Below are 21,781 nucleotides of genomic sequence, written 5' to 3' on the forward strand. Positions count from 1 at the left end.
TAAGACATCGCTCAGAGCGAGGGAAGCTCATAACTCAGGTCCATCACAGCAGCCATAGAATACAAAGCAGGAGTAATGACACCTGTGTGTGTGTGTGTGTGTGTGTGTGTGTGTGTGTGTGTGTGTGTGTGTGTGTGTTGTACATTTTAACCCTCTCTTCCTGCGCTGTGGCAGCTTCATTAGCTTTCTCTGTATTGATGGAAAGAGCTGCGGGAGAAAGAAAGCGATAAAGATGCTCTACTAATAAAGAAACTGAAACACATGCCACCAAATAAATAGTTCACTCTCCTTTTCTTTCTCGTCGATTAATAACTGCAGTGTCTTCTGTGCAGTTACGACAAAGGAAGAATGACTATCACTCTCTCTCTGTTAACCTCCTCCCTCTTTAGTGAGAGAAAGCGGAAGAGCGTAAACCGAGGACATGAGATGAGCTAATGTTCGCCATGTGGTCAACAGTATTACGTTTTCCACTAAGTGCGTGTGCGTGCGTCAGGGTTTGGGCTCGGTCAGTCCACCGGGAGTCATATTTTACATTTATCTCTGTCTGACTGTGAGCTGTGGGCCTGCATATGTACACTTTCATCTGATGATGACCTGCAGAGTCATACTTAGTGGAGTTCAGATGCTGGAGCGAGACAGAAGACAGCAGTGACAATAACACGAAAAATTCATTTTTGGAGTGAAAGGAAAATTATTTTATCCTCTGACAGCTATTAAGTCGGGATCAGTGTTTGTTTGTTTCTTTTTAATTGTTATAATTGTTTACTCACACGTTATGAACTGTCTGCGAGCGAAGGCCTCACACCATATTCCATCCGACGAGAGAAAACCTTTAATTATCCGTCGTGAAAATAGCCGTACGCAGAGACTATAAGTGTTGCCTCTATAACACTGTAAACCACATAGAGTTTAATTTTAGTTTACACAACAGATTTCTGGCAACATGTAGACGTAAATCAGTCATGCTGCGACTAATGAGCCGTTCGTTCTGCGTTTGACCTGCTAACAAGCATAGGCCATTTATGATTTATATCTTTAAAAGTGTGCAGAAAATAGTGCGATTAGTCCTTTAAGTGTCACACTGCTTGACTTTAAGAAGTATTTTAGTTGAGTCTGGGGCGTTTTCTTGAGCATAAAGTTAGCACGTGTTTCTTTCTTCCCTTGTAATGCACCGTTATTCTGCTTATGTGGTGGAATTGTGTGTTGTGTACTCTCAATTAAAGACATTTTAAGCCCCTCTCCCCCAACACCAGATGGTGTCTCTCTTCATCTAATGAATATTGATACGAGGGGTCTTGGTTAACAACGGGGGGGGGGGGGGGGGGGGGGGGTACACATGCCGGGACACAGACTCCCAAAATTGGCACTGAGCAAAGGTCTTCTTTGAGGCGACTAAGCGTGGAAAGATTTTGTTTCTAAGAAAAGGAACTCTAAAGAGCCACGTCAACAAAGTGGTTTTCTCATGCACGTAATCACATCCCATATGTTCCGTATTGGCTCGCTGTCTTTCAGAAAATGAATGTGGATCAGGAGATGCATGAGTAAGTCATCCATCCAGATACTTGCTGTTGAAAAAGAGTGATAGAGGGAGAGGGAGTGTGCTAGTAGAGGCAAAATAAATGTCAGGACCAAAGGTGATGGAGATGGACAGGTTAAGCTACAGCAGCAGCATCAATCCTCCACTAATGTCTAAAGCCCCCTTTTCCATCTATGGTCCCTGCTCGCCTCGACTCCTGAATCATTAGAATCAGTTAATCAAAACGCTAATACTCTATATTAAGGAACACATATTCACCCTTAACTACACTCTTAGAATTAAAGGTTCCAAAAGGGTCCTTCTACAAGGGCTGAGGTTCTACCTGGAACCATTTGCTTCTGAAAAACCCTTTCCCGAAGAAAGGGTGTTTCAAGGGTTCTTGGTAACACTAATGGATCCAGTGAGAACCATTTGGACCCAGAGAAACCTTTAAAACTCCTTTCCTGAATAAAGGGTTTTGAAAGGGTTCCAGGTAGAACCTTTTTATAAAGGTTCTACCTGGAACCAAAAAGGGTTCTCCTATGAGGATATAAGTAACATACTATTAACACCTTATTTAGGAAAAATCTTAATCCCTGTCGTAATAGAGGTAAAATAAGGTTATGTAGAATAGCATGTTAATACGTGCTTAATAATTACTAATAAAGGGCTAGCGTAGCTATAGCTAGTATGTACAACAACAGGGTTTGTGATGCCACTCATGATCACCAGGGCTGTTGCTAAATACACCAGATTCCTCTGTTAAAAATTGAGATTTTAGACATTTCCCATGTAATTGTTGGAGATTAACCCACGTTTTTAGCAAATCTAAAGTCTTTTTAACTGATCGGCATTGTTCGACTTGATTCTCCTCTCTGGCCAATCAGCGGCTGGCAGTCAGTCTTGGAACCTCGCCTGAGCAGGTAGTATGCTATTGGAAATGCAACTTAACCGTGCCGTGCTGTGCCCAGGTGGTGTGAACATGCTATAACGCTCCTCTCCTGAGGTCCACTCCCTGCTAAACCACCACCAGTGCCCCGAGTTGCTCACTCTGACCTCTTGGTACTTGGTGGTGGTGGAGGTTTCTTCACTGGAGGCATTTCTTATGCCCACTTCACTTTTCAAGTGCCAGGAGTCCTGTTGTTGGCGCAGCGTGACTAATCGTGTTCCTCGCCTCCAGCTGGTCCGGGGTCTATGGGCCAGCTGTTGCCCCCCTGCCGCCCCACTTTATTGGGAATAAACATCCATTCAGAGGACGAGCAGATCAAAGTGCTGATGCGACTGCAACCACGGAAATAACGCTTGGAACTCTGCATCATTTGTACGTTTGGCACAGAATCTGCCTTTTTAGCTTGTTTTTTTTTTCCCTCCTCATAACCGTGTTCTATTTCATATCCTCTGCAGTTTGTCAGGAAACATTAGCAGGCACATTGAAACTCATCCACACACAGCGCCATTAGAGATGATGAACTGAGGCTATGTCAGCTATTTATAACTCATGCGAGACCTCTGTGACTATAGGGCTAAGGAGCAGACAGGAAGAGGAAGAGAATGCTGTGAAGGAGGGGGGGGGTAGGCGGGGGTGACTGAGGAGAGCGTAAGATGCACGGTACATTTAAACATTGTTATTGTGCTTTTTTCACTGTGAGGACACAACCTCTGCTGTCAAACACAGTCCCTGTAGCAGTTAAATAAAGAGACAGAGCGTCAGACAGATGCACGATGCTGAAGGCTTTCATTAAGGCACAGACAATGTCAAATTATCCCGAAATATATCAGTGATTATGGCGTACGTGAAGCTTTTAATGTTGCCAAAGTTGAAATGTAAGAATGTGGTCAAAAACGGTTACTACATTCAAATTCAAAATACCGAGGTCTTTTAGGTTTCGTTTTTTGACTTAACTGGCAACCCGCAGCTGAGACTCTACTGACTGCAATGATTGGTAGACGGCAGTAGGTGGCGCCACATGCCAAAACATGATTAGCAGTCTGCAAAATATATTTTTTAATGCAAATATTTTGTCTGTACTGTTGTTGTTGGTGAGTTCAGTTTGTTATATGAACATTATTCCTGAGTCTCTGTGACGTATTAGGAGGATTTTATGGCCAGTTGCTTTAGATTTATTGCATAATGCACCTTTAAAATGACCATATATAATTTTTAAATAAAATACAAAATAGGAAAATCGACAAAAAAAAAAAATGTTACGCAATTCAGCTTTTAATTTGAAATATAAAAATTAAGCCACTGAATTTAATGGTATTTTACATGACAATAAACTGAGAAAAGTCACCTAAGAAACCTAATTAAATGTAATTGCCAGAATTTCAACCTTTCAAAAATGATTTTAAAAGATAAATTAAAAGTGAAATGTGCTGCAAATTATTTATTTCCCCCCCCCCCCCCAGCTGATATTTGATGGGTATACAATGGTTGAACATGGGCGGTGTTTTTGTCCGTCCACTCACACGTGTTGGTCTACATTGAGAGTTGTGGGGGGTGGATGGCTCCTGAAAGCCAAACTTTGACAGCCGTTTCGCTGGTGGGGGTTTGTCCCTTTTGACAATGGAGAGGGATTTTCGCAAAGCAGACAGCCAGCAAGAGCGACAGAGCAAAATAGAGAGAGGGAGGGAGGGAGGGCAGAGGGTATCAGACTCAGGGATAAGGCAGCTGGGACAGGCTGCTTTGGCTGGTACAAGATCATTTTGTGCACTTGTCCTTCCCCAGTCACTAAGACCTGCAGAAGGAGCAGAGAGAGCTTCTCATTCCTTGTCACCTGTTGTCAAGCTTTTCATCATTTATATGTTCTGGCTAATTCAGAGCATCGGGATCTTCCTTCACTTGTGACAAAAAGAGGACTTGTTTCTTTGCACGATATTGGGATTTTCTACCTGCTATGGCACTCGTGTAGTTATGGTGATCTACTTGAGGAAGAGCATCCGTTCTCTGCTGACAGTCTTCAAGAAGAAGGGTGAGTGAGCCGACTCTCAAACAGACTGTCACTTTGACTTTACTCTGCTGACAGAGATGAGAGCGTTTTATAATTTACATGACATTAATACTAACTTAATGGATTTTGTGGACTTCTATTTTAATAAGACCGTGTGAAATCTGCTGTCGGTTGTTGTCATGCACACACGGGGCATGGAAGAATTATCGTCGAATGCAATTTGGAGGTCCTCTCTAATGAGATAAAGAGCTTAAATGATCTTTTGGCGATCGTCTTAATCAACCAAAAGCCTTAAACCTTCAGCAGAGGTCTGGCAGAGTCTGAGGGAGGGGGGCCGCTTCTCCCAAAGCCGTGGTTTAAACACCAGCGACACTAAGATTCCACTCTGTTCTTCCACACAGTCCCAGATTTCCCACAGTCACTGACAGGGGAGGGCATTGTATCTGTGCTGCTTCGCCTGTGAAGAGGATAAGGGTGGGAGTGTCTGAGATCTTAAACACACAGACACACACACACCTGTACAATTTGCACATCCACAGGTGAGACTGAGAGCCACAGTATTGAAAGTGACAAAGGACGGGAAAGAGGACACCTCACATTGGACCGATTAGCTTAAGGAGCAGCCACTTAACACAAGTGCCAGGCGCTGCATGTTGAGACCCATTATGGTACATGGTACAGGCCGTCTTCTATGAGACGGCGTCCCAGCTGACACGTCATTCCATGAAAATACACAGACAAATTTAAGACGAAATAGATAAAAGAATGTGAGATGGTGGGGGCAGCCCATAGCCAAGCAGAGACCCAATTGCCATTGCTAATTGGACACTCAAAATTGGCTCCAACAGGGGGGGGCACATCTAGTTTGTCGTCCCAAGCCCAGATAAATGGGAAGGTTGCGTTAGGAAAGGCATCAGCATAAAAACATCTCTGCCAAATCAAATATCAGATCATCTGCAGTTGTGACCCCTAGAGAGGGAGCAACAGAAAGACAAAAAAGATGACAAGATGGTAGGGATTCATCACAAGTTAGCCCTGAAAGCTTTGACTCTACAATGACATCTGGCCAAATAGAACACATTGTGAAAAATTTAGCTGCTGTCTAATGTCCATTGAGTAGCCACTGCAGTTCCCACACAGGAGGTATGACAGCAGGGGTCCAGTAGTATCTTTATATGGACCCAATCCAGAATATCTAATCTACCAAGGACTAGCATATAGGAGAGATACTCCAGGAGATTAACTTGGCAGTACTTCACTGTCGAGGGCCAGGCTTGGACATCTGGCCTCCAAACTGCACGGCTGAGGAGATTTTAAGGGTTTTTTCTCATATGGTAATCTTTAAGTGAACAAAACTCAGTCCTCATAAAGTAGACCAAAGCTAAAGGCAGTTCTTTTTTTTTCTTTTGCATTGTCCATTCATTCAAGAGGACTCTGAAGCGGTCACAGTACTCTTTCTGTTCATACTTGCAGTTCACGGGGAACACAGACCTGTGCGGCTTTGGATTCCATTGAAAGTGTGAGTGGGGGGAAAGAGAAGGGAGGTGCTACAGTGTATGTGGACCTTATTCATCTGAAGAAGCACAGTAGTGGTTTTTTTCTTGAACTCACTCCTCCATCAGCAGAATACAGTAGTAAAGGATGACGTGAACCTGGAGTGCTGATTTAATTTAATGAAACCACAACACTGCCTCAAAGTGAACTGAACTCCTTAGAAGGCCTGAGTTCTTTTGGAGTGTTCACATAATGTGCCGGAATTGTTGAGTCACTGGTGTGAGTGCGTTTGGAGGGCTAAAAAAAGTGTGAAAACACCTTCAGCGTCACAGTGCAAAGGCTTCGTTGTAAAGCTGCTAAATGTGCTGAGACGTGGACACATGTGGACGCCAGACTGCATTACTGCATTTGTGTTAGCGTACGAGAGCAAAGAATTGGAAGTTCAAAGACTCGAATTTGGTCCGAAAGCCAAAAAGAGACAGAGGAGCATGAATAAAAACACCTTCTCTCTCTTTGCCAACAGCTGGCCCGAAGAGTAATGAAGACCATAAGAGGTTGGCGGTCCACTACACAACATCACAGCACCACCAGGAGAATGTGTTCATCGAGGGCAGCAGGCCACAGTACCTGGAGGACCTGCACACTGAGGCTCTGGAGGGACTGAAGATACTGCAGCAGGAAGGTCAGAAAATATTTCACGGGTTGTTGTTTCAATGCTGTTTACAGGCATGTGCAGACATCATACTCGGTATTATCAAAATGATTCAAGTTCAGTGTCAAAGTCTTGTATTTAGATGGTGTATTAACTTGGTCTGTTGGGTGTTTACAGAACACAAAAATGGAGAGAATTTTGCTGACGATGAAAGCGTCTCTGTAAGTGCACCAAAACCTATGAGGATCGTGTTCGCTGCACTTTTTTTTTCCACAGCAAGAATGTCACCTGACTTACTGTTGCTGTGTGTGCATGTGTGTGTTTGTGTGTATCCCTACAGTCCTCAGACACCCTGCGTCCAGAACAGGATATCAGCTTCAAGGACGGAGGTGAATGTCTGGATTTGGAAGCCACAACGGAGAATACTGATACCACAGAAGCTACTTCTGTGTCCACAAGATCATTGCTCACTCCACAAGGTATATGTTAGCTCTGTGTGTAGAGAGAAAATGCCTTTATATTGTTTATCGAATACAAATAGGAGCTAAACTATGCTTGTAGATGAACAGAGTTTAATAATTAGATATCTAACTTCGTATGCACAGCTCCTTCCCTGCTGCTTGGTGCCTGTGGAGTTATGTTGTGAAATCAAAGTGAAGGAACTTGACATGCACACATTTCACTGCCACACACTAAAACACAACTGCAGCTTTTTCTGGTGACTCAAAAGTTCGAAGCATTTGAAGACAGCTCTGCGGCTGCCTCTGCATATCACAGCTGGAAGGCAAAGTATGCCTTTCCGAGTGTTGCATTAGTATTCGTATCATATTTCAAAATCTGGTCCTCTACAAGCCGGTTTTTAATGCATAATTGTGTTCTATCCATTATTTATCAGTCAATGAGATGACCCAGTATGTTTTTCTGTTTTCAGGTTCTACGTTTAAGCCGCCAAATACAACGAAAAGCGTAGATACTAAGAGCAGGAAGATGAACAGGAGGACCACCATCATGGGTATTCCCAACCAGGTCCAGAAAGAGCTTGGTACGTTTTATTGTCATTATCTTTTGCATAACCATTGTATGCTTTGTGTTCTTTGAAGTAAATGTGTTATTGACGGTGACCCACATTCTCTCCAGCACTACACAGAACTTCAACCTTCCAGCCACTTGTTCCCATGCAGCATCCTAATCACGATGGCCAGGCCACCGACGGCCAATCAGGTGTCGTTATTATCCCAACAGTTGATGGAGGGTCTCCAGCCGCAAATAAAGAAGGAGCAAGAGTGCACCTTTCAGAGTTGGAGGTACAGTTAATGGCTTTGATTCATTTTAGCATACGTGTTAGTTTTCTCACTTGTGAATAATCCACTTTCCACTTCTAAGCAGGCAGCTAAGGACGAACAGCTTTTTAACAACCACCTCCAGGCAATGCTCAGGGATGAGCAGACCCTCGACCTCGGTTCCAATCTCTGTCCCAGCTCCACCATGAGACCCAAGTCCCTTGCAGTACCTGGCATGACCACCTCCTCCTCCTTCTGTCCTTCATCAATGTTAAGCTTTCTCCAAGAACCGCAGGTAAGCATGAATTTAGGCTTTTGTGGCCTTAAATTTAAGATGTATTCTTCTGAAAACTTCTTCATGATTCTGTCTTCACATTATTTCTTCTTCTAGGGTCCAGTGATGTCCATATCACCTCAGGCCACTTACTTGTCAACAATTATCCCTAATGCCGTCTTGCCAGCCTCGATTGAAGTCATAGAGATAGACCGGAGCTGCAGAAGGACTCGTGGCAGCAGTGTCAACCATGGTGGTAGTGTCCTCACTGTTAGCAAAAGCAGCCTCGGATCCAGAGACTCATCAGTCAGCCCTATGTTGTCCAGGAGATCAGACGGAGATGGCTTACAGACTGATCACTCAATGATGCCCAAATCAACTTCAGGGTCAAATTGGAGTGAGTCACAGTGTTCAAAGACCATTATTTTGAACCCCTCCCCTGTGTCCTATAAAGGGAGCCCACGCATTGGTAACTGCCGTATAGTGGGACTTAACGGACAGGGAAGCCAGCAAGAGGACTCTGGAGATCAAGACCATGTCAGTGTATGTAGCTCAGTAAGCACGATTAGCAGCCCCAACAGTAAAGCTGAACATAACTTTATACTTCAAGGATCAGAGTCTGGAGAGTCCGGTTCAGTGACTGTTGAGGAGGATGCAAAGAACAAGTGCAACTTCACTCGCAGCCTTTCAGTAATGAAGACTAAACAACCCCCAGCACCTCCACGGAGAACAAACTCTCTTCACAGTAATAAGTTCAAGAGCAGCTCCAGGGTTCTGGTGGAAAGCCAAGATCTCAATGACTTGATGTCTAAAGAGGTGGAAACTACTCCAAAACATGCTGTAGTGAAGGATGACATCAAGTTGGTCACAGGAGGTAGAAGCAAGATCACCAATCCTATATCCAGTTCTACTTGGTCCAGCGCTCCAGAAGTTTCCTCAAGTCCAGTGATCAACACACAAAACTCTTCTAAAGACGCTGATGAACAACCAGAGCCACTGCCAGAATCAAGGAGCTCCTCCCCACAGAAAACACCCTCAGAAGGGGGAAAGTTTGAAAGGACCATGTCGCCTTCCAGTGGCTACTCCAGCCAGAGTGGAACTCCAACACTCTCCCCTAAAGGTATCTCCCCATCTTCCCCGGAAAAACAGAAGAAACCTATCAAACCAGAGAGATCAGTGTCTCGGGCCTCATCCTCAGCAGCTTCTCCTTCGTCCTCTCTTACCTCTCTATCCTCCGGTACATCTGAGCCTGTCAATCCCGATGCCTACACATGTAGCACACATTTTCTTCCACAAGTAACTTCACCCACAGTTATACCAAACAAACTTACACCACCTAACAGCTCTTCAACTCTGTCAGTAGAATGTAGAGATCTGATAAACATCCCACCACCTCCCAAGGTCAAAGCACCGTGTCCTCCTCCTCCGGAGACATGGGTTCACAATAGGCGTACTATTGAGTTCCTGTGTTGTCCCAATTCCAGCGTCAGCAAAGAAACCCACAAAACCCCCAAAATACATGACAGCACAGTGAAACATGCAGAAATCCAGCCTAAGAACACAGAGGAAGTGCAAGACTCATTTCAAAATCAGATAGCCTTAGTCAAACCTGTCACAGAATTGTCAGAAAGTGAAGAAAAGTCTGAAGCACTCGTAGCAACATATCCCACAGATGACCACAAAGAGCTAGAGAGCAAGGAATGCCCAGGTGCCATGACAGAGGGAGTCCAAACAAGTGCAGACGCTCAGAATCCAGAACAAAGTAGTAGCCCTGTAGTGACGAGCCCGAGTAATCCAGAGATACATCAAAAGAAAGGTCCCCCTCCTGTGATGAAAAAACCCACGACAATATTGCACAAAGATACGCCGGTGTCAACGGAGCAGGCAGTGGAGACTCAGCAAAGGGAAAGGAGTAGTAATACCCAGGTAGAAGTTACTTTATCTGTTGAGGACAATGGGACATCCTCACACAATGTAGATATTGTTTCAGTGGATAAGAGTAATAATGAGATGGATAGAATGGAAGTACCATCCATGCAAACACTTTCTGTAGAGGCACCCAAGGTTAGCAAGGTCTCACCTCCACCTACCCCTCCCCCAGCATACCACCCTACACCTCCTCCCTCTCGCAAGACGCCGCCCTCATCGTTGTCTACGCCACCGGACGACTTACACAGGGTAGAGGAGGAGGTGCACGTTGTTGAGTCTTGCTGGCCTCCTCCTCCACCTCCTTTGGAAGGGGACTCGGTCTTTGATGGAGAAGATGAGGTGGACTTTCCTCCTCCACCACCACCATTTCTAACGGAGAATGTGCCGGATGTGATCGACAGTTGTGTCAAACAGCTGGACCTTCTCAACGGGTGCACTGTGGCTAAACGAGAAGTTGGAGACACAAATAAGGATTCAGGTGAAGGTGGGACAGTCACACGGGAACACAAACCACATTTGCCAGACACCGTTCCACAATGTGACAACAACGCAGAGGTTACAGTGCAACTTTCAAAATCTAACAGTGATGACGAGGGTTATTGCAAACCAGAGGAGCCCGTTTCGTCTCTGCCAGATACTGACCCACCTCCACCAGTAGAAGGACCTCCCATATCAACAATTACACAAGCAGAAAACCTTGTATCAGTCGCTGCTTTAAACAGCAACAACAGTTTCCTCAGACGAGATTCTCTGAAAACCGAAGATCAGTCTTCCTCTGGGCCCACTGTTAGTGCCCAATCTCCAGTTATAGTCCCAGTTGCTCCCCCCTTACCAACAGAGACTATAACGCAGGGGGTGAATTTTAGAAGACAGCCCAGTATAGCGAATCGAGACTCCCGGAGCAAGGAGCTTCTTCCCCGCCACAAAAGTGCACCGATTCCTAAAGAGGATGCAAACATACCTCTCGTCACTCCCTCCCTGCTTCAAATGGTTCGCCTCAGATCAGTCAACGTGAATGAAGATCAGATGATCGCAACTTCTGAGGACAAACCAGTAAGCCACGGAGCTCCAGTTCAGGATAATTGCCCAGCCTCAGTCCCAGGACATCAACACATTCCACAAAAGCCCGTTCGCAAGTCTCTGTCTCTAAGATCTTCACCCCACTTATTTAAAACACCCTCTGTGACAATGAACTCTCCCTCAGTGCGCTTACAGGAAGCTATACGTATGAAAACTGCAGCCATGTCTTCAAGAGACGGGCTTCCATCCAGACTGGGCGTAAGGTCCTCGCCCTACAACTGCATCAGTGAACCCGCAGCTCTGTCTCTAAAATCACCTGACGGCTGTGATATGCACATGACACCTGCCTCCACAGCCAGCTTCATCTTCTCCAGGAGCGCAAAAAAAGTGGTCATAGAGACTGCCGCTACCTCCACGTGTGAAGCTCAGGCGAGTCTCAAGAAAAGCCTGGCAGCCGAGCTTGTGCAGGTGTCCGAGCAGCCGAGGGCTTCCACCGTCTCCAACGGCGGAGTGAAGTGTGACAGAGTTCCTCCGCCTGTTGCTAGGAAGCCAGCGCATGGCAACATCAACCCTGCAACGCATCATCCTGTGTCATCCTCAGGAAAGACGGAGAACAGCGTTCAAGGGAATGGAGCGATTGAAGTACAACATACAAGTGGAATAACTCCTGAGACAACAAGTAAGAGCATTATTACAGCAGTGGTGTTGTGAAACTATCTGTACTTAAAGGGGACATATTGTGGAAAATCAACTTTTTAATCATTTTAATACTTATATTTGGGACTCCGGAGGCCCTATGAGTAGGCAAAGTGTGAAAAAAGATGACTCAATCTCTGCTTTGTCCCTAAAAACCAGAGAGTGCAGAAGAAGGCAATAGTATCTGGAAGAGCGGAAGTCCGCAAAGTGTTAAATTCTTGGCTGCACAGTGCAGCACAGAGTTCTACACAAACTTCCAGCCTCAGAGGATTTACGTGTCCAGTGGATACATTTTATATATGAGGGCAATGTGCCGGCTTTTCCAAATGCTAACTGCTGTTAGCTGCTGTGTCTCATTTGCATTTAAAGAGACAGGCACGCAAAACCGAGCGTTCTGAACAGGGCTGTTTTGGCAGGGTGATTGAACTGCTGTGGTGCTTCATCCATAAGGTATTTTGACCAAAGCACGTCACAGACATGTTCATTAGTACACCAGGGAACTAGGTTGACTTGTAGAAATAGGGTATAATATAATATGTCTCCTTTAAATCAACACAATGCAATGTTTGATTCGTGTTTGTAAGCAGTTGTGGTGGCTCACAGACTTGTAATAGGGCGACTGAAGCCTCTTTCACTCCCACTCTGCACACAGTGTACAATGGTGAGCAGGTAGAAACACTGTGACAAAAGTTACAGAATCAGTCTCAGCAAATCCAAGCCTAATGCTGAACTAAGGTCAGTTAGAAGACAAAAAAAATGCTTTGATTGTGGTGTATTTTTTCTACAATGACAACACTTCCAGCTTAAGGTTCTTGAGAATTATTGCTGTCCAGTGTGTTTGGGCGTACTGCTGCTGCTGCTGCTGCTGAGTATGATAAGTCATTCAGGCCAGGCTGAGTCAGTGCACAGCTTAAAATCAATGACTCATGTGCAACCTCCCCGTCATGCAAACGCAGAAAGCAAAGGCTAGCATTACCATACATCAGCTCAGCACTTTAACATTGCCTTAAATACCTCATTTTGTGCTGTTCATGCCAGAAAATGAAAACCAACCTCACACACACACACACACACACACACACACACACACACACACACACACACACACACACACATGTACGAGCATGTGCTACACCTTAACCAGAAGCGTATGAATCAGTTGGGGACAGAATAAGTTGTAACTTGTGTTCCTGTGACCGTGTTGTCTTGTCGTCTAATGTCTAATGTGCACTCGTCTTCTCCCTGCAGCTACAAGAGTGACCGCAGACACGATTGAAACGCTGTTCTGAAACAGACTTGTGCTGATGAACCGAGGACCAGACCTTTGTCAAGAGCTGCACAAAGTTAAAAGGACAACTCACGACAAGAAGTGACTGACATTACTGAGATTAAGCTCAACTATCTTGAGTGTTGTGTGTTCAAGTATTCTCCAAAAGCCTTAGCCTGTTAATGGCCCTCCTTTATATTTATGCAAAAAAAACAAACAAACATATGTTGCTCTCAATTTCTTACGATAGCTTTATTCTGAAGTATTTTTCTATGCTGTAGCTCATTTCTAATTAAGGCCCCTCAGGATGAAATGGTGGCTGACGTGTAAAACATTTGGTTTGTGTGAGACCGCCTCCTAGTGGTTCAATTAGGTAGTGGAACTGCAGCTGCAGAGTGGAAAAACTGTCAACTTGAGGTTGTCCATTTGTTTCCCTGTTGTAATGTAATAGAGTTTCTTTGGGGATTCAAGCAAAAAAAACAACAACAACGTCAGTGGTATCCACCAACACCCATCAGCATTTGATCACCTCTTTTGTGTAAATATCTGGGTTAAAGTCACTTTTACTCCCGGTTCTTCACTGTGTGGAAAAGACTAGAAATAGTATTTGAGAATAGAGAGACACGGTTGTAAAGCTACAAATGAAAACCCACAAATACTTGACACAAATTTAGACGTCTCTACACAATCCGTTTCTTGGCGTCGCGAGGGTCGGACCAACACATTCTATAAAGCCTTTCTAGCAAAACAGAAAAACAAGTATACTATTTATTTATGTGTGATTTCCACTCGTAGCACTGTCAGACACATTTCCCAATCCAACATTAAAGACTCTCTATGATCTGAATACCACTTGTAGGGCTGTTGTTGTGAAAACTGGCCTTGTATGATTGATACACTGGAGAAGACCTAGAACGAGGTCATTTTGTTTTTTTTTTATTCAATAATCTCTTCACTAAATCTTCTGCACAGGACTTTTTTGATGGAAAAAATCAAGTTCATTACTTTTTGCACAAACTGCTTTCCCCCAGCAAAATAATCAGTGTGAATTATACTGAAAAAAAATCAACTTTGATGATTATAAAGAGTTATGTAGTTATTACTACAAATAAATTTTAAGTGTATTAAATTCATTGTTCCTTGCATTCTTTCTTTAAATCTAGTATTTTGATTCACATCCACCACGTTTCTCTCATCAAAGACACATTTGAATGCTGCAGACGATTGAATTGAGTATTTATTTCATGTTTGAGACGATGTATTTGATTTTGACATATTTGTATTTGACGTACACTCCCCAAATGTAACGCAACACAAAGATTTTTTTGGAGTTTTAATTCCCTTTAAAACACCCAAGGTTTCGACTCAGCTGCTTCTGGAAACGAGTGACTGGTACATCAAGATTCAAGCAATCAATCCTTCTCGTGAGGAGACCCAGTTACATCTGCATTCTTAATAATAGGGGTGTCATGATTCGATTCTTGATCTTTTTTCTCTTTTAGCGTAGAAAAGTCTGCCATTTTTAGACTTTTCTTTAGTCTAGTTTAATTGGTTTTATGTCATGATTGATATAATGTCCATTATTTGTTTGCAATGTACCACACTAAGGCCTCATTATCAAATTTAAATAATGTATTAACAATATGAATGTAACAATAGCCAGTCAGTTGGATACTAACCGTGTCTGCAGTATGGCGCACTGGGGGCGTGGTCGATATTACATTTTTCCGAGATTGTGACACCCCTACTAAATAAACAACAAGAAATTAATGAATCAGAGGTTTATGAGTGACATGTAAGTGGCTCATGCTTTAAAGATGTGAATATTGTTCTTATAAAGTCAAAGCAGGGTCATTTGTGTGAGCCGGTCCGAAGCATTTTGGCATCTACATCTTTTTGTCCTCCAAGAAAACATCCAGATGAAGTAAGACCGTCGTCGCCATGGAAATCTGTCGATGAGCATTTTGTTGGTCGGGGCCAGAGGAGCTTTAGTGGTGACTTTAACTGATGTTGCCTCCTTTCAGTGTTTTACACGTGATCTGTCCGAGTTTAGTCATGAGCTGCTTGTCTTTCCACTGAGCGACGCATTCATCCGATACCTTCAGGTCAACCTGAGAAAAGACGGGAAATCAATCAACTCAGTGAAGCATATACTGCACATGTACACAGTATACTGCTCTAAAGATTATGGTATTTAATAGAAGCCATCGTACCATGTCAGGGAGTAGTTTTTAAATATTAACACAATGAATAACCATGCTATTGCTGACTTGAACTTGCAAAGGACAAAATGGCTCTGAAACAGTCCGACTGAAACATACCTGTAGTTTCTCCCACACTTTCTTCTTTGGGTTGAGTCTTTCGTCTGCTTTCCCAGTCTCATATCCCTCCACAAAGACTCGTTCCCCAGGTGATGAACCCTCCGGTGGGTCGAGAGGCTCCACCCTCCTGGGCTCCCCTTCACTAGAATTCAGCCAGAGAGAGTGAAGACATTAGACGATGAGGCTTACTATATTTGTCTTATCTTTGAGTGGGTGGGGAAAAAAAAGACATGGCACTCACATCGCGGCGCAGAGCAGCATGGCTTGAGACTCAATTCCTCGCATCTTCTGGGGTTTCAGGTTGCACAGCAGCAGCACAAGTCTGTCCTGCAGGTCCTCCTGTGAAACATAGGCCACCAGCCCGCTGACTACCGTCCTTGGTTCCGCCTCACCGATGTCGATCTTCTCCAGGTACAGAGAATCAGCGTCTGGATGCTACGGTGAAAGGAAGAGGAAAACCATGTGAATACAGACACAGAAGACTGGAACACTAATATACTGTATCATATTAATGAGGGGTGGAGCGCTTCATAAAATTAACAGTTTTGGGGTCGCGATTTAAAGGTTTGGTTCAGTTTTTTTTTTACAATCAATAAATGCTACACATCAGCATCAGATCTATAGCTCACTAATCTACCATATCTCATGCAATTATGCAAAAAGTGAAAGAATGGGTCAGTGATGTGAGGTTTTTAACAACATTTCATTTACTTGGCAGTTTACCTTCTAGTTAAGAATATAAACTCTTTTCTCTGTCAAATGTTAAAAGAATGTGTTTTCATGTTACTAAAAGAACAGCAAACACTGAACAGAGTGAAAGAGAAACACCCCCATTGTTTTAGCTATGGCTGACTTCTCACCAAGTGACTGTTTCAACTGTGCGGTGAGTAGAATTTGCCCTTTCTTACCCGATTTTCTCCTCCTCCTCGTGCTGTCAGTTGTCACACTGGGGGTGATGTCTCCGTAGATGAGATAGAGCAGTATAGAGAAGTATTCAAAGTGTTGCCACACTTTGTGCAACACGTGCCGTGTTGCACAGCGCTTGCACAAAGTTGAAAATCCGAAATGCCTCTGCCTCTTACCAAATGAAAAATATAAACTTTACTGGTTTACTGGCACAGGCCTCTAAGGTCTCTCTACCCTACACGCCTGAACCGTGACGTACGCTTCGGTTCACTTACAAAGCGTATTTTTGTGAAATGAACAGTTCCACCCCTAATATGAAATCATACTGATCTGGAGATCAGGCATCAACTGACAAAACCTACCTTCTCCACACTGATGACCTTGCCCACTCTGATGTCCAATCTGGAAGGGGCCAACTCATCGTCATCACCTCCTCCTGCTGCTGCTGCTGCTGCTACTGCTTTGGCACCCTTTCCTCCTTCTAATAAGACAAAACCCACACGCACAAATAATAAGAATCTTGTGCAGCATTCTGACAACAGATAATAGAGAACAATGGTGGGCTAAACACTGACTTGTCTTTGATGGGTCAGGATATGCAGAGTTGGTAAGCTTGCGGAGCTCAGGCGACGTAAACTTTTTTCTGATTGGATCCAGGAGTTGGTTTAGTACGACTTCCACTGAGGCTTTCAGGTCTCCTGGATGGATGACCTGTGGATAACACCAATGATTTGACCAGAGTATGAAGAGAAAATGAACAGAGTTCTATAATCAAGTTAGATTTGTATTCTTACCTCCTCAGAAAAATCCTTCTCCACCTCCTCAAACACAGAGTAGATTTTGTCCCCACCCCACTTGGCGTCTCTTTTGATGCGGAACTCTGAAACACACATAGACCCCACGATATTAATGTTTTTCTTTTACACATCGAAGAGAAGTAGTAAGCCAAGAAAACAAAATAGCTTTTTACCTCCACGGAGAGGGAAGAGGACATGTTTGACAAAGGACAGGACTCCATTGTTCTGGATGTTGCCCGGCTCACAGAACGCTCTCTTTAGCTTCTTCTTCACATCTTCTTTGGTGTCTAGTATGTCAATCTTTGACTCCTGCAGCCACAAAGAGATAAGTCATCAATGATCACAAGCTTTCAGAGAATTCACATTTTTCTTCTGAATAATAATAATAATAATAATAATAATTTAAAACAGTATCTCTGCAGCCTTACTTCCTCTGAAGAGCTCATTTTGGCTCCCGTCAGTCCTGGTACCATTGGATTCATCAGATGGGCACGTTTAGCATAACCAAGAGAAGGTAAGTACTGGAGAGAAAAAAAAGGACCAATACATTTACATATAAATTGCATAATTCTTGTTAAAAATAAGCTCTTGCCCTTAAAAAATATATACTGTTCTGTATACTAGACTTGTTATCGAGAAAACACAGGTAAACAAATGGAGGTCAAGAGGAAACAAAGTGAAATATCGACTCTTCCGCGAATCATCACATTACACAAGAGATAAAGGGACAAAAGTATGTTTTGAAAATAAACGAGATGGAGAAGATAGTTGTCAAACAAGTCGAGAAGATTAAACTATATGATAAGTTGGCACCTTCTCAGCAAGAGTGAAAATCTTCCTCTGGTCAACTCCTCCAAACTGGGCATCCACCTTCAGGTACTCCTCATCCAGAGCCTGAGGAGAAACAAGTCACATTTAATGCTGTTGCAGGAATAAGAAAACTTTAAGAAAAACAAATAGAAACAGCATTCGTAATCAGTATGTATACACTATAAAACACTGAATTGATATTCAGTTAATATTTTCAGTTTTGTCATCAGGTGTGTTCTCACCTGCAGTCCAGGGTACAGCAAACCGCTCATCAGAGGGTGCTCCACCTGTTTGACGACCTCAGCTCCAGCCTTCTTAGCATCATGAACGGTCACCATGGAGGATAAGCGGTACACATCCAGTGTGTACTCTCTGACAAACATGACAATAAAAAGGAGTCTTGTTTAACACCATTTCAGAAAATGTAATGGAAAACACGTGAAGACACTCTTGGAGTAACATGGACAGGACTGACCTGCTGAGCTGGTAGTCCGTTCCTTTGACGAACTTGAGTTTGTCCAGAGGAACACCAATGCTCTCCAACATGGCCTTGATGATCTGTTCGTAGTATTTCACCCTGAGCTCCAGCAGCTCCCAGGGGGCTTTCATGTTGTCTAGGTAGGCATGCAAGTCTGCAAACAGAATAGTGACCTGTGGAAAAAGAGAAAAACAAAGCATATTTGTTAGTTATTGTAAGTCAGCTCATATTCTCATTGTAAAACAAGATGTTCAATGGGGCCGTATCCACCTCACATCCAGCCTTGAGGAAGTCCGCAATCTTGGACATGGGGACAAAGTAAGCAACGTGGGGTTTGCCGGTGGTTGCTGTGCCCCAGTAAACTTTCAGCTCTCTCTCCTGAAGAACCTGCTTCAACTTTTCCTCCCCAAGGACCTCCTGAAATACACACACACACAAAATACCCAGATTCATAAGACCAATCACTGCAGGGGGACCTCAGTCACTCAAGTATACATTTGCATGGGAGTCTCTCCTACCTGGAGGTTTCTACTGATGAGAATGAGCTTCTCATCTGGACTCAGTTGGTCTGCCATGGCACAGGGCCTTCTTACTGTGAACACAGCAGTCATGGAGGAAACATATGAAGAGAGAGACTCAGAGTCATATGAAGTCACTGAGAAGACATCTATCTATCTATCTATCTATCTATCTATCTATCTATCTATCTATCTATCTATCTATCTATCACACTTGAATTTGCCCCTGACCCACAAAGATACGACACGCTATATTTTTCCACATAATTACATGGCCTTTTGACAATTTGACATTTTCGATCACATAAATAGCATTTAAGCCATGGCAAGGGGTAGCTAACCGGATTAATTCAAATAACAGCGTAACAGCATCTTAATAAACAGTGTTTATTCGTGATTTAGCAGAAGAGTTACTAAAACATAGGGAGCAGATTACTGTCCAGCCTCTGACAAATGTGACATCAACGTCACGCCAACCTTGACTTAAAGTAACGTCATGCTAATAATGAATCAATGAGCAAGCTACGTAGCTATGTGGCTAGTTAGCAACACAACCATGTGTGCTTAAAGCCACCCAGCTCGAGTGTCGCGTTAAAACTCCAGTCTGTTCGTGTGTGTACATTATCAACTTGCGTGACGAAAACACCAGTTCAGTCCAGACCATAAACCGCCTCGTCAAAGCTGTTGTCTTACCTCAGAACGTGACTTTCTTTACAGCGAGACGTGGGAGACAGAAGCCGGGTGGACCAGTCTTGCGTCAGTGAAATCTTCGGTTCTGCTATCGATTCAGTCAGTACAGACTCCACTCCAGGGAAAAGTAATCGAGTCAAGATTCCACACAACTCTGTGTGAACGTGTGTGTACTTGTATTTATGCCTTTGTGGGTTACAAATAAAGTGTTTTTATGAGGACACTGTGGCGTTGTGGGGACATTTTCTCAGGGGTTTTTTTAAGGGTTAAGGTCTGATTTTAGGGTAAAGATTAGGCACATAGTTGTGATGGTTAAAGTTAGGGTAATGGGTTAGGGAGTGCATTATGTCTATAAGATGTCCCCAGTAAGGTATAAAAACACATTTGTGTGTGAAAATTACTAATGTGTGCGCCACTTCCTATGAGAGAAAGGGCCCAGAAAAAGCAGTAAAACAATCAGAAATAGCTTAGTTCCTATGTCACCAGTCATTATCTTCGCTTATAATAGTGCACAATTCAATTAAACACACAGAATACCACAACTGTTTCGTAAAACGTGTAATTAAAGCCTCTTGTCCTTGTTACAACCTAGGTTCGGTTATTACACTCTAAAACATTGTCATGGAGGGCAACACTGACTCGGTGCGTTCAAGTACCACGGTTTTATTGTTTTGCTGCCTCCATCATCGTGAAACTGAATACAGGACTCCAGTTGTATAAAAGACAAACACAACAAAAATGGTTGGTTTTGTATGTGAGTTTTTGCTAACGTCCACTGGACCGTGGTCAGTTTTGAACGGGACGTCCAAGAGTCATAATTCGGGATCCAGGCGGGGTAACACCGGGAGGATGAGGTTCCCAAACGAAGAGTCCTGGGTGATGAAGAAGCCGGACGAGTGGACGTGGGCGTGCTGCAAGGCTGCTTTCTGCTGGGCGGCGATGTGCTGCTGCTCCGCGCTGTCTCTCACGTCCTTCACGCTCGGTCTTGTGGTCAGAGGGATGTTGGCCCCGGGACTGTTCATGGACTGACTCTGCAGTAGCCTCCTCTTCTCCTTGTCCAGCTCCGCAAGGATAGCCACCCGGGTCTTGTTCTGAAAGCCTTGTCCTGGAGGGTTCGCCGCCGCCGCCATGTTAGTTTGAGTCAAGATGAAAATGATCATTCAAGTCCATGGAGGCGATAAATGTCGCTCCTGTTGGCGTTTTTGTGCTTTACGTTATGTGCGTGTTTAACTAATTTCGCCGTAGCTGACAGACATGAAACACGGAGAAGCAGAATTCAGTGAAGGAATGTGGGTGCTTGAACTCGCCGATGTATGCAACCATGATGCTAACACGGCTAAACACTTCCGGCACGGCGGCACTTCGATGCGACTTTCCTGCTTTCAAAATAAAAGCACAACGTCTTATAAGAAGCCTCCAATGTTTTAATAAAGACTGTTGTTTAATTTTACAAACAAAACGCTTTAAAAACACATTGTATTATATTATATTATATTATATTATTCAAGTTATTCAACATATTTATATTACATTTCTTGTTTGTGCATTGGCCAATTCGGATTAACTCTGATTTATATTATAGTGTTACACATAATAAAATATTTTGATTGCTATACTCTCTGGATGAACTTTGAATACTGAACTCCATATTTAAAGTCTATTTTAACAGTTCCAACTATGAAATAAATGAACACTAGATGTCAGGAGTGTACACTGAATGCAATCCAATTATACTGACATGTATAACTTCTTGACAAATTTCCACCTTGAACCATTGTCAAACTATAATAATTCTCATTATTCTGCACATACGACTGGCCATTTTATTTTCTGTATTTTAATAATATTCCTGCCCCAAGTACATGCTGAAAATGTTATATTTGTTATTCTGTAAGCATAAATATGTGACCCTTATGATGCTCATATAAATCTAATGCAGTGCTAAGTGTTTCAAGCAAAGACGTGCTGGCAACTCATTCACAGTACACTTATTAGTATTTATTAACACCTTTTTTTCAGACCCAACATGTTTCCTTAAATAACTACAGTACAATGTACATAAGTTCCTTTCACTTGCAGCCACAAATATCAAAGATATTTACAGGTTTACTTACATACACTATCTACATATGCACAAGAGGCACATTCACAAGGCTTCCGTGCGTCCCCATGGAATAAAGCT

At 43.4% G+C, this 21,781-nt stretch overlaps 3 protein-coding genes across 3 annotated transcripts in view; 1 reads left to right on the forward strand and 2 right to left on the reverse strand.

Moving 5' to 3' along the window:
* Positions 1–14,155, forward strand: part of nhsl3 (NHS like 3) — a gene marked incomplete at its 5' end in the record, with an annotated part of 33,980 nt that extends 19,825 nt beyond the window's left edge. The window contains 8 exons of the mRNA XM_083900033.1: positions 6,485–6,643; positions 6,791–6,834; positions 6,954–7,092; positions 7,545–7,655; positions 7,751–7,917; positions 7,997–8,188; positions 8,285–11,795; positions 13,061–14,155. Coding sequence (XP_083756159.1) covers positions 6,485–6,643; positions 6,791–6,834; positions 6,954–7,092; positions 7,545–7,655; positions 7,751–7,917; positions 7,997–8,188; positions 8,285–11,795; positions 13,061–13,101 — 4,364 coding nt within the window. The 3' untranslated portion in view covers positions 13,102–14,155. The remainder of the gene's footprint in view (positions 1–6,484; positions 6,644–6,790; positions 6,835–6,953; positions 7,093–7,544; positions 7,656–7,750; positions 7,918–7,996; positions 8,189–8,284; positions 11,796–13,060) is intronic.
* Positions 14,156–14,304: 149 nt separating this feature from the next.
* yars1 (tyrosyl-tRNA synthetase 1) lies at positions 14,305–19,680 on the reverse strand. Its single transcript, XM_083899754.1, has 14 exons — positions 19,603–19,680; positions 18,910–18,983; positions 18,662–18,808; positions 18,389–18,564; positions 18,156–18,285; positions 17,917–17,997; positions 17,532–17,624; positions 17,277–17,412; positions 17,101–17,186; positions 16,882–17,017; positions 16,669–16,787; positions 15,642–15,835; positions 15,401–15,542; positions 14,305–15,190 (listed from the first exon to the last, which is right to left on the reverse strand). The coding sequence occupies exons 2-14, from the start codon at positions 18,964–18,966 to the stop codon at positions 15,080–15,082; spliced, it is 1,608 nt and encodes a 535-aa protein (XP_083755880.1). The 5' UTR covers positions 18,967–18,983; positions 19,603–19,680; the 3' UTR covers positions 14,305–15,079.
* A 731-nt stretch (positions 19,681–20,411) lies between these two features.
* LOC310935440 (SOSS complex subunit C-like) lies at positions 20,412–20,729 on the reverse strand (the record flags this gene model as incomplete). Its single annotated transcript, XM_083899338.1, has 1 exon — positions 20,412–20,729. The coding sequence occupies one exon, from the start codon at positions 20,727–20,729 to the stop codon at positions 20,412–20,414; it is 318 nt and encodes a 105-aa protein (XP_083755464.1).
* Between the last annotated feature and the right edge of the window lie 1,052 nt (positions 20,730–21,781).

Source organism: Microchirus variegatus (genome assembly GCF_963457635.1).
Source record: "Microchirus variegatus genome assembly, chromosome: 13".
Classification (NCBI taxonomy): Eukaryota; Metazoa; Chordata; class Actinopteri; order Pleuronectiformes; family Soleidae; genus Microchirus; species Microchirus variegatus.

What these genes read in the sequence shown, in the direction of transcription:
- yars1 (XM_083899754.1), bottom strand. Translation starts at nt 18,966, where the DNA reads ATGGCAGACCAACTGAGTCCAGATGAGAAGCTCATTCTCATCAGTAGA. An exon ending in TCATCAGTAGAAACCTCCAG is followed by an intron (nt 18,809 to 18,909) that starts GTAGGAGAGACT and finishes TGTGTATTTCAG; the next exon opens with GAGGTCCTTGGGGAGGAAAA. An exon ending in AAGTGTGGGAGAAACTACAG is followed by an intron (nt 15,191 to 15,400) that starts GTATGTTTCAGT and finishes GTCTTTTCTCAG; the next exon opens with GTTGACCTGAAGGTATCGGA.